Source organism: Scyliorhinus canicula, chromosome 14 (genome assembly GCF_902713615.1).
Source record: "Scyliorhinus canicula chromosome 14, sScyCan1.1, whole genome shotgun sequence".
NCBI lineage: Eukaryota > Metazoa > Chordata > Chondrichthyes > Carcharhiniformes > Scyliorhinidae > Scyliorhinus > Scyliorhinus canicula.
The window spans coordinates 33146401-33158640 of record NC_052159.1 but is presented as its reverse complement, the minus strand read 5'-3'; the positions used below and the strand labels follow the sequence as shown (position 1 = coordinate 33158640).

At 41.0% G+C, this 12240-nt stretch overlaps 2 protein-coding genes across 5 annotated transcripts in view; one reads left to right on the top strand and one right to left on the bottom strand.

Moving 5' to 3' along the window:
- The window catches only part of tpte (transmembrane phosphatase with tensin homology), a 99776-nt gene that overhangs the window by 73775 nt on the left and 13761 nt on the right, over window positions 1-12240 (bottom strand). For 3 of the 4 annotated variants that reach the window (XM_038818394.1, XM_038818393.1, XM_038818392.1), the window contains exons 3-5: window positions 10326-10411; window positions 7675-7752; window positions 1430-1477 (exon numbers count right to left, since the gene is read on the bottom strand). In XM_038818394.1, the coding sequence (XP_038674322.1) occupies window positions 1430-1477; window positions 7675-7752; window positions 10326-10411 (212 nt within the window). Of the gene's footprint in view, window positions 1-1429; window positions 1478-7674; window positions 7753-8122; window positions 8142-10325; window positions 10412-12240 lie in introns of those variants that run through there. The other variant, XM_038818395.1, reaches the window with a different exon arrangement.
- Window positions 8827-12240, top strand: part of fgl1b (fibrinogen like 1B) — a 56987-nt gene continuing 53573 nt past the window's right edge. Inside the window, exon 1 of the mRNA XM_038818400.1 lies at window positions 8827-8921. The gene's annotated coding sequence lies outside the window, so the exon portion shown is untranslated. The remainder of the gene's footprint in view (window positions 8922-12240) is intronic.

Here is a 12240-nt window from a genome sequence, read left to right as displayed (position 1 = left end):
GATCTTAGCGTAGTTAGGGATGGGCAATAAATACTGGGCTTGCCAGCGATGCTCATATCCCATGAAAGAGAAAAAGAGGATTCAAAAACAGCAATTGCTCAATTAGCTGCATGATTTATCAGAAAGCAAGACTTGAGGATTGAAAGAGAAAAACATTTCCCCACCTCCAGTTAGAGAACTTGGTTAAATATACGCCTTCTGCCACCTCCATACCTGTCATACTTGTCATCCACCTTAACCTCCACACTGTGAAAGATGTCAACCACTCCCTGGTTACCAGTAGACTCAGGTACGCCAATGCTTTTCTGGTCGACCAGTGCTCGGGGTCCTCTATTAGCTCCAGCAGCAGCTCCATTTTAAAATTTATATACTATTGTTCAAATCCTTCCACAACCTTGCTCCTTCCTATTTTTGTAATCTTTACCAGCCCACCAGCCCCATTATTCTCCAATTCGAGCCTTTGGTTTAACGTTACTCCACCTTCAGCTGCCTAGGCCCAAAGTACTGCAATCTCATGCCCAAACCTCTCCCTCACCCTTGTAAGTCCTTTCTTCAAACCAAACGCGGTCACCTGCCCCAATATCTCAACGGTCTTGTGGCACTGTGAATAATGTCCCCATCTCGGAGCCTGACGCTCCAGATTAGAGTACCCATTTGCCCAGGACTTCAGCCAAGAAGAAGTGTGCATTCATTATTAGACAGATTGCCCAACACATGTCAATGGCAGCAGGCAGTAAGAGGAGTGGTTTAACAGCCATGCAAAGTTCGGAGCCTCTATCAATATCTATAGCTCAAGACTACAAAATGCATTAAAAGTGCATGCTGCCACAGCGAGCGAGTTGTAACACACCAAATATTTCTAGCTCAGTGTCATTCTTTTTCCTGAAAATGCTTCAAATCATTCCTTTGAAGCACCGTGGCAACTTACTACATTAAAAAGGGTGCTATATAAAAATGCAAACTGTTGAAGCACCACCAAAATATGAAGGCAAAAACACTCCTGGCAGCCAGATCGGATACTTTTTTGTTTCAAAAGTCAATTTTACTGCTTCATATTTTAGCGTAATTGGCACAAAGGTAGTGATGCTCCACAGCATCATTTGCCATCTTACAATGAGGAGCAACAAGCCCAAGTGACAATCATAAAAATAAATGCAAGGCACCTACAATACAATAATGTCAAACCATGTGCAAGCCAAATAGATGGTGATTGTAAGCAATTGGAAAGGTTCATTTATTAAAGCAATTGCAATGATTTGAGAAAAATTGAATCTAATTGTAAATCACTTCTACACCATTAATGCATTAATGCCAGATATATACAAACTGGGCCATTTAAAACAAACCGTTTCTAGTTTCATTGCAAATAAAGATTAACAAGCACAAAGGTACTCTTGGCTTCAAAACAAGTGAGAAGTGGCTTACTTACCGAAACCAGAAGGACATTACATAAGGTGCAATTATTTTCTTGATCTGACTGCAACAAAAAGCATACAAATAGTTTCAAGTTCCAATTTTTATTGTATTATAGTAATTGTAAAATAGTAATTTTCAGGTAGTCAACTACACTATACATAGAAAGGACATTAAACATTCTTAAATACAGTATTGCACAGGTGAACAAATTGCTCGAGAAAGGGTGCATTACAAGACATTTTAGTCCCAACTTATGTACATTTCAGGTAGATAAAAAAGTCATATAATCAAAGATATATTATGCCAACCATTAGCTACCAACCATCAGCCTTTTACAAGGGGCAGAATACATTTTGGCATTGATTGCGGAAACAAGTAATCTTGATTAACTGGGAACCAGGATTTAAATGCTTGTATAACAATACTGTTAGTTTAAAAAGAAAATTCAAGAAAATGCCCAACAGATGATGAAAAACCACAACAGTTGTAAGGAGAAAAACCACAACAGTTGTAAGGAGATTGGGGCAGAGTGGGGAAAGAAAACGTGGTCGAGCAGTGCGAAATAAGAGCCCATTCAAAATTTTGTATTTTGCCTTTATAACTTTTGGTGATACTCACCACATTTTGGAATATAGAAATTATGACTTCCACATGCAGCTATTTTTGAAAACCAAAATGGGTCAGCGTCTTTGAATGTTTAAACATGGAAGGTGATTTGTGGGTTGGACAGTAAATATGTTGATATTACAAACTTTCATTATACTCTTGGAAAAGTCAAGTGGATGGAAAATGGTCGGTAGCAAAAGTCAATAACACCAAAACCACCATTTCAAAAGAGGTTTTAAAGATAATGTCAAATCAACATGTAAAACCAACATTTCCCTTATAAGTATTTGAATAATGCAAGTGGCCTGCATCTAGGTCTAACTATATAAAACATGCACTTGCACGAGGCATACTGTACAGGACATGTTATGACTGGGTAATATTTTGTTTGGGGATATTAAAGATCTAGAAATGGAGGTAGCCGAGTACTTTGTTTAAAAATACAAATGCTGTTGACATAATAAAAGCAAACTTCAAACACTTGTCTATTGAGAAAGACCGTATTGTGTGTCGAGTTGGACCCATCAGTGCCAACCATCAAGCAACCAACTATTCTAACCCCATTTTCCAGCACTTGGTCCATAGCCCCCTGTGGGGGACAGAAATCGCTCGTCCCCATGCCCATTTTGCGCCGTCGTGAAACGCGACGGCGTTCATGAAGGCGCGGACACTTAGTCCCGCGATCGGAGAATTCCCCCCCCCCCCCCCATATTAGAAAACATTGCCGAAGAAAATAATTATCTACAAATGTGTGATCAATCAAATTTAATTGTACAAGCAGAATCATGGCATAGTAGCAGGGACCCGGGTTCAATTCTGGCCTTGGGTGACTGCGGAGTTTGCATGTTCGCCTGTGCATGCGTGGGTTTCCAGGGTGCTCCGGTTTCCTCCCATAATCCACAATACACAGATTAGATGGGGATAGGGTGGGAAAGTGAAGCATAGAGAACTGCTACAGTGCGGAAAAGAGGCCATTTGGCTCATTCAACCCTTTGACCACCTATCTAGGACCACTCCTCTGCCCTATCCCCATAACCCCACCTCCTAACCTTTGGACTGTGGGAGGAAACCCATGCAGTCACACGGAGAATCCACAGTCACCCAAGGCCGTAGTCAAACCCAGGTCCCCGGCGCTGTGAAGCAGCAGTGCTGACTACTGTGCCACCCCTCAGCAACTGTGCGTCTTGGTGGAGTGCTTTTCAGGAGGGACAGTGAGGACTCCATTGGCCAAATGGCCTCCTTTTGCACTGTAGGTATTTCATGGGATTATGCCTTTTACTTTTTAAAAAAGCACAGACCATATTGACTGCTAAAGCAATTGTAAAAGCATAATTTCTCTCTAAACCCTTTAATAACTTCAATTAAAAACACATTGCTTTTGTGTTAAAGGTTTGTACTAAGATTTAATTACAGTCAAATTAAAAAGTCTGTTGAATATGGATGCACTGCATTTATCGAGATGCTCAACATAGAATATGGAAGAATATTTACAAGATACTTCCAAAACAGTTACTAGGGTGGAGAGAATATTAACATGTATTTTATGAGATATGCTTGGAACAAAACAAATGTTGAAGGAAACCATATTATAATTACAGATTTCAAATCATAGATTCTCAGGATGTGGGCACTGTTGGCAAGACTGCCATTTGTCCAGTTTGATACAACCGATCTGTCTTGTTCACCCACTTCTTGAGGGCAATGGTGCGGAGCTGGCATGTTTAGGCCAGGCTACACAAGGGCAAGAGAATTCTCTCTCTAAAGGATATTTGTGAATCAGAGGCGTTATGTTAATTAGACAGCTCCACTTTTTATTTTTATTTCAAAATTCAGGTTTTAAATCTGCAATAGTCGGATTTAATTTCATGCTCTCTGGATTAATTCTAATTTCTGGATTATTAGTCCAACAGCATAACCACTGATATGTGGAAGGCGAGATCTTTGCTATCTTATCTTCATCTCGTAGTACATGATTGCCAGGCAAGAGTGATTGTTGCTGCAAGTACATAATGCACAGGTCTGGAAGTATCACAAGTGCATTTCATCAGTCTTCGGACTTGCAGACTCAAATACACGGACATTTATGTGGGCTTCACTGGCTCAGCTAGCATTCATTGCCCATTCCTAATTGCCCTCGAGAAGGTGGCAGTGAGTTGCCTTCCAGAACCGCTGCAGGCCCTGAGGTGTCGGTACACACCCACGGTGCTGTTAGGGAGGGAGTTCCAAAAGTTTGACCCAGTGACAGTGACGGAATGGTGACATATGATTGTGGCTCAAGGTCTTAAAAACAGAACCATCAAATCCCAAGGGTTATGGATCAAAGTTAGCAAGTTCCCTTTTAAAGTTTATTAACCAATGTTCCATGGTTATTGTTCACTGGTATTCAAGATAAAGGATATTCAAGATACTAGTGTCTCAAGTGAAGTGGAATTAAAGGCTAATGGATAATCGGATGAGTTAAAAATCAAATGGAAGACCCAAGTTTCCATTGCAAACTCCCACTGTCCATATTTATAAATGGAAAATGCCGGCTGCAGTCACATCATTCTACTAGTGATACACCAGAGAGAGCAATTTGGACAATACCACAGAGTGTTGCATTTGTAATGGACAGTGCTGGTTAGGAGTGCAGAGAGATGCCAATTTTTTTTTTGTATTAATAGATGTTCCATGGGCAAATTCGAAATAAAATTCTATGTGAACCCTGACTAGTGACCAGCAGCAGTATTGATCTGGGCCAGACAAAATCAAGTGTCTGGATTAATACAAGATACCCAGGTTCTCAATAGGCTAAAATATCAGAGTTCCAATGCTCAGCACCATTCAGCACCCTTTCAGTAACTACAAAACAACACTTAGCATTGCAACAATTCCTCAAATCAAAACAGGATTGCAAGTTTTAATGATATACAAGAACATAGAACAGTACAGCACAGAACAAGAACAGAAAATGATGGAAAGGTCAGACAGCATCTGTGGAGTGAGAAAGAATTAATGTTTCTGGTCGATGGCTGGTCAGAAACAAGTTAGTCAGGCCTGAAACATAATACTTTTCTCTCTGGATACTGTCTGACCGAATTGTTAGTTTGTCCAATTCTTTACAACCTTGGTTCTTTCTACTCTTCAGGACACATCCTCAAAAGAATGCGGATACAAGTGAAGGCTTTGAGATCAAAAATTTTGCAACGCTCAGCAAAAACTCATTTACATTACTCTCACCTATTTTTAAGAATCAATTTTACAGTGGTGAATAGATCTGGTTCAAGCTGAATTCTACAATTTCAGCTTACAAGGCTTGGCAGGCACAGCACTGAAAAGGCTGAGGTATCACAATTTTTTTAAAAATTGCCATCCTAAAACAGGAAGTCTGTCTGCTGCCTTGGCCAATAATTGTTTTATTCGTCTTACCATCCAAAAAAAAAATAAATAAAATGAATCCCTCTGCTACTCGTCGGACCTTCCTGTGCAAAGAACCAACTGCCAAATGAGCTAATTCGGAGTTTACTGGAGAGGAACACAATGGTCTTATGTAATTGCAAGCTTTCTTCACCATGGCTGATTATTGGCTGGGGTGGAGGGAAAAACAAGAATGTTCTCCAGCAAGATCCATATAGGGATATGGAGATTCACACAAAGACATTCCTCTTCTTTACAAAATAAAAAAAAACAAAAATCAGTCAGGTTTGAACACCAGGTGTTGGATGACACTTCCACTGTTGGGATTTTACAGAGAAAAAAAAAGAGTGGAGGTGCTCCCACAAACATTGTGGAATGATGTTGCCTTGTTGATGGCAATACCTGGCGACCTACTCACCATCTTAACAACAAACTGTCTGGTGCTATGTTTATGGGCAACACTAAGCAAAGGATTTAGATTTTATACAGATCAAAGTATTGAATATTTTTTTCTTATACAAGATTTTAAAAGTGTCGGATCTAGGACTGTTAGATGATGGCTGGGTGCAGGAATAAAGTCACATACAGGACTTGGCACTCTGCACAAAAGAACAGATGTTGACGAAGTTTCACAGAACGACGTGTAGGTGTGCATCCATCCATTCCATTCTATTCTATAGCCAGAGGTATTGCAGTAACCCTCCCCCACCCCACAAAAGCCACCAGGATTTTTTGGCATCTGTACTCCATCTTGCACGGGCTCAAACACATGCACTATGTATATTCTTCAACTATCACCTCAGACTTCAAATTGTTATTTACAGCTGACTCTAATTTTACTTGTCCAATTGCAAATTCGTGATTGCATTTAACGGAAGGGATTAAGTACTTAACACAGTATTAATTGCACCCAATATGTAGGCTGTTACAAGGGGGCATAACAATAAGGTTCAGGGTGGGAGATATAGGAGGGATGTCCGAGGTAGGTACTTTATTCGAGTGTGGGTGTGGAATGGACTGCCTGCTGTACAAGCAGTTATTGGATAGGCACATGGAGCACACCAGAATGACGGAGTGGGATAGCTTGATCTTGGTTTCGGACAAGGCTCGGCACAACATCGAGGGCCGAAGGGCCTGTTCTGTGCTCTACTGTTCTATGTTCTATGTCTGACGATGGCAAATTGACCAACTCCAGTAACAAAACTAGACAACCGATGATTTACCCAGAATTACCTTGACTGGACAATGAGAGACATGCTTTTCACTATCTGAATACAGTAATACTCTCACACTGAGAAGGACAGAAACGTTCCAGGATTGACTTTTACCAATACATACTCAAGCTCTCCAGGCTTGACAAAGACACAATATCATTAAAAACCCTGGATAACTCAGCAACTTGGGGTTGGAGACTCAAACTTGGGAGGTTCTACATACCACAGCTGACCAAGATAGCATTAAAACATATACTTGTAATACCCAAGTGCAGTAGCGAACTTGAAATCAGCTCACAGAAGAAAAACAGACCCTAGTAGCACTTGCCAAGAGAGAGAAACAGACAGCCAGAGACTAGGTAGGGCAGCAATCCCTCTTCATGCCTGCAGCCATGGCTAGTAACATTCTTGCCTCAGAATCACAAGATTCTGGGTTCATGTCCCACTCTAGGGCTTCAGCAGAAAAATCAAGTACAGTAATAAAGCAGCAATGTAGTACAAGAGGTGTCACTATTGAAGTTGTTTAACTGCCTGTCTGGATGGAAACTATCCAAGAGGTTTGTTTCAAAGAATGGGCAGGGAAGTTATCCAAAAAGGTCCTAGCCAAAATCTATCCCTCAATTAATATCATAAATACAAATTCTGATCTTTATCACATGACTGTTTATGGTAGTTTGCCATCCTCGCTTCCTACATTGCAACAGTGACGACCCTTCAATTCAAAAGACCCTTCAAGACATTGCACAAGTGCAAGTTTCATCCCTTCATCAGTAAGTAATGTTTCTAAGCATTGATGTTTGCACTATAGCATTGTTGATTCCTTTCCCACCAAAATTCTTAAGTCAACCACCTATCTCTCCTCAGTATACATCGGAAAATATATGCTTTTGCTTTAATCATTATGCCTTTTTTCAGCCTCCTTCTTGCACAAAATGTTAATTGAAAGCAATAAATTACAATATATAAACTAACTTGAGACATTGCTTCCTGTTAACAGAAAAGAATATTAGTTTAGAATTTACAAATTAAAAAAAACACTTACTTATACCAGGTGTCTGGTCCAATACACTCCATTTTCCCATCATCTATTTGCACTTTGGCTTCCATGTCATCACTGAAACTGCAGAAGAATAAAATCAATATCCCAAGTATTGTAACAGCCACTAATACCGTCCCCAGTGTGACAAATAATTTTAAAATTAATAGCAACGCCAATCTTAAAAATGTGGGGCTGGGACAAAATTTGTGGTGTATATAAAATTGCTGCCGTCTTTGGACACCCAAGTTTACAAATACGAAGGGATTGCAAATATTGTATGCAAAACAGCCAGGATAGCACGTGGTGGCTTTGTTCATAATGGATTTTACTGGCAATCTGGATCCACAAAAGCAAAAGGGAATCAGGGTGAAAAAAGCATGGTCAACTTTAAATATATTTAATAGATTAAACAAATGTAAGCCAGAGGTAATACAAGTACTTAGGAACTTACAACACAATTATGGATTGCCGTACATGCTCATTAGGATTTGTTCAATAAAATCAGGAACTAAAGCCAACTGAAATATACTTGCAATATTAACAGCACGGCACATACAGCACAGTAAAAATCAATCCATTTAAAGTGGGGAGGCAGAAAAAAAAACAACAGCTCAATTCCTTAGTCACAACACAAAAGCAAACAACAGCTCAATTCCTTATTCACAGCACAAATCCCAATCTCAAAAGGATCTAAATGACCATCTCACCTTTTTAAGTTTCCTGGTCACAATAGATTGTTGTATCGCTCAAGTCATCAAATCTAAGCAAGACTAGGTGTATAATAAACAAAGAGGGGTTGGACATAGTTTGGGGAAAAACAATAATCAGGTGTCTTTTGTTGTTCATTAACACTGGGCAGCACATCCCAGTTTTTATAGAACAAGCTTGAGAATAATGGGAGGACAGAATTTTTTTTTTTTTCTTTGCAACGTTCAGTCAGTGTGGGCAGGTGACCACCACCTCAAAAATATGCTTGCTCAAGTCACTTCTCAAACTAACCACTAGGAGGTGAGCAAGTGCAACCTAGGGCAATTGTTGCACGTCAAATCCCATGACTGCTTTCAAGCTTCAACTGGGCTGTCACTTTATTGGAAAGTGGGGTGGGGTGGGGGGGGGGGGGGGGGGGGTGGGGTGAGAGAAAGAGAGAGGAGAAGAAAGAGAGAAGGGAGCAGAAGTGGCTGGTTTCAATCTGCACAATGTAATGGATTCAGGAACAGCAGAAGCAAAATAACGTTGGCAACATTTTCAAGGTAAGGTGACCAGTCAATTGATTTCATATATTCACTGAAAAGCTAAACTACAGGCCACTTCTAGCCCTCCTACTTAAGACATTGGGGAAGAGGAAAGAGAGGAGAAGGGTTGGGAGTTGGACCAACTTGTGAGTCTGATCAAAAGCAAGCAGATTTGAGATAGGTGGGTGTGAAAAGCACCCAATGCTAAAACTGGGCAACTTTGCCATCTTAGTTGCATTATCCTGTGTCTCTCTGCTCCTCCCATCAATGCAAGTTGATCTATTCCAGCAATTAGGCACCTATCCTTTTTTCGACTCCTGAAACACCTCTCTCCTGCCAAAACTAGCAATGAAAAGGGTAACAATGAAAGCTGTTGGGACACAGGTTTAAATTCTGGTTCTTTGGAGCTGCAATCTGATCCATAGAGGCGGAGAACAGCCTAGGTGTAATACCTTTGGCTCACCAGCAAGGTATGAAACAACTAACATTACTTTCTTAGAGTCTTGCAGCTTTGATGCCATCAGTCAGCAGCCGGAATAGATCAGGAGGCAAAAGACCCACACTTGCTGTGGTGAATCCCCACTCTGGCCCCCAGATTGTTTTTTTGCTGGGTCATGTGATCCTATTGGCAGATTGCCCCTTACCTTAAAGGGATAGACACTACATTAGGGAGGGGCATGGAAAGAGCATAAGGCAGAAGTGTGGTAGTTTTAAAAAGAACTAGTTGCAGAAATGCCACGTTTCATCACTGCTAACAGCACAAGGAAGTAGTTTTATGTACTTGAAAGAGGGTGTGTAAAAGCTATGCTGACGTTCAGCACACACATCCTGTAAACACCATTCTGATGATCTGAATCTATTTGCGTTACAGTAAAATGACCCTATCCACAATCAACACAAATATAGTCAGGATTAGAATGAAAGGTCTCTTGCACAAGAGAATAGCTGAAATCTGGAGTGTTGTGCTACCGGGGGTGGGGGTAGGGGGTAAGAGAGACAAAATTAAATTCCGAAAGTTGAAGCAGCTTTCTTGAAAGTTCTCCAACAGGCCAAATGAATTAGATCAGAGGAACAGAACAGGGTGATGCAATAATCAATGATAAAAAAGAAAACAAGCTGACATTTTTTAAAAAACAGTACAAACCGAGATGGGTTACAGAAAGCTGCACTGGAACCCAACCCACTGAACATCTTGAGTTTGCATCTAATGGGAAGCCAAGACTCTGAAAACCATAAATACAAGGCTTAAGGTTCTCATTGACAAAAGATTAATTTTTACATTTTCAAATAATCTATTTATGTCAAGTCTGCTCATTTATATAGCTACATGGACCAATTGATAATTGTTCTATTTGCGGAAATCAAGAAAACGAAGTCACTATCCATCTTCTGAAAGACACATTTTAGCATTCATTTACTCACCCATCATCATCGAAGCCAGGGTTGTATCGGACAGCTGATATGTTGTGGTCACCTATCCCCATTTTGTCTTTTCCGCTGTCAACACCCTGAGCATAAAAATAGTACAGAGAGTGTTAAGAAAAACAAAAACACATTACAGAAAGAAAAATCAGAAATTATGCTGGACCTCACTGACCATTCTTCCTTCTGCACTGAGTTCCCAGAATTGCGAAGTCAAAAATATATAGTCCCTTTTTGAAATACAGCAATTTAAATTAATGGTCTTACAGATCACCCAGGGAGCCAAAATTGCTGGAGCAACATGATTGTTGTGACCTGGAGCTATGGGTAATGATGGTGGTGGCTCCAACTTTCTTTCATTCACATGGCTGAGCAGGAATCACTCACTCTTACTGACTACCAGAGGCATGTTGGAAACATTTGCAGGTTGATCGTGTTAGGAATGCACCTGCCTAGGACACCAAGTCCTGGAATGGGTCCTTAATCCAAGCTTCCAGCTAAGAGGCAGGAACGCTACCAATTGCGCCATAAGACTGCCACAAAGTAATATATAGGCATTTTTTTTTAAGGGCATATATTACATTTGAAAAGAAAAGCTAGGTGAAAAATTAAAGCTTTAAGCTGACCAATGCAGCCACCGAAGTTGGCCATTCCCCAAATACAAAATGGAGGAACGCACAGCATACAGGATAAAATGGACAATGTTTGCCGCACCAGCAGGCTGCACCAAGCAAATGTGGATTCTGTCTGCTAAGAGAGCAGACTGCACTGAAACGAACATTCCGCATACTAATGAGGCAATCTCCGAGGCAGTTAGCATAGTAATGGGACGATCCCTGAGACAATGGACACAAATGGGGAAGTAACTGCAACATTGTATAGGATACCAGACACCCCGAAACCAGCGGGGTCCGAAAACAAAGCACCTGAAAGCCCGCCCAGTAGCCAAGGAACAGCCTCAGTATTGGGGGGATTCAAACATATCGATTGGGAAGAGACCCAATCGATTCAGAGCAGGTAAAGGGGTCCGCCCAAAGGGGCACGGATCCCTGGGACCTATAAAAGACAGGTCCCACACTTAGTTCATTCTTCTTGTCCAGCCCTCCTCTCCTTCTGAACCAGCCCTCCTCTCTGGACCAGCATTGCCAAGAAGACCTTGAACAAGAGAGAGGAGGGGTTTGGGGACAGCAGCCGCCAGTAAGCAAGTCTCACAACGATCGCTACCAGAGATAGACACTCCTGACCCCTTTTAACCCGTACCACCCTGAAGTCTGCAGACCAGAGCAGAGCAAGAGGCCTTGCCCCCTGATCCGGTAGTTCCTTCGAGATAAGTATTTGTTTATTTAGCGGTAGGAATAGTTTAATCCTCTTAGCGTGTGCATGGGTAGTATTATAATTGTATTATAATAAACTCAGTTGTTTGAACTTACTAATTGGTGTATGGTTTTATTGCTTTGAACTTCACCTTGAAACTTGTGGCAGTATCTTAACGATACCTGGCGACTCCAGAGCTAAGTAACAAAACAGAGCCAAATTGAGTGTTAAGCACATTCACCCAGAACGAGCAACACCAACGAGTCAGTCAGCTTTCTGCAAACTAACCCACTGCCTGCCAATATATGAGCCATACAGGCCTTTAAACAAAGCTTAAAATGATAACCTGGAGTGGTGGATAATGATGGTGGAGGCTCCAGCTTTCTTCCCATCACATGTCTGACCAGGAATCACTCTCTCTTACTGCCTGACAGAGGCAGGTTGATTAACCCATGTGGAGGTTATAGATGAGAGCTTTGCTCCCAAGTTTCAAACTACAAAAGTGTCAAAAACATTACATTTTATCTGTTGGACCAACATTCATGCAATGGTGAGGTTATAAATGAAATTATGTATTCATGGCATTGCTTTGTGTATTTGC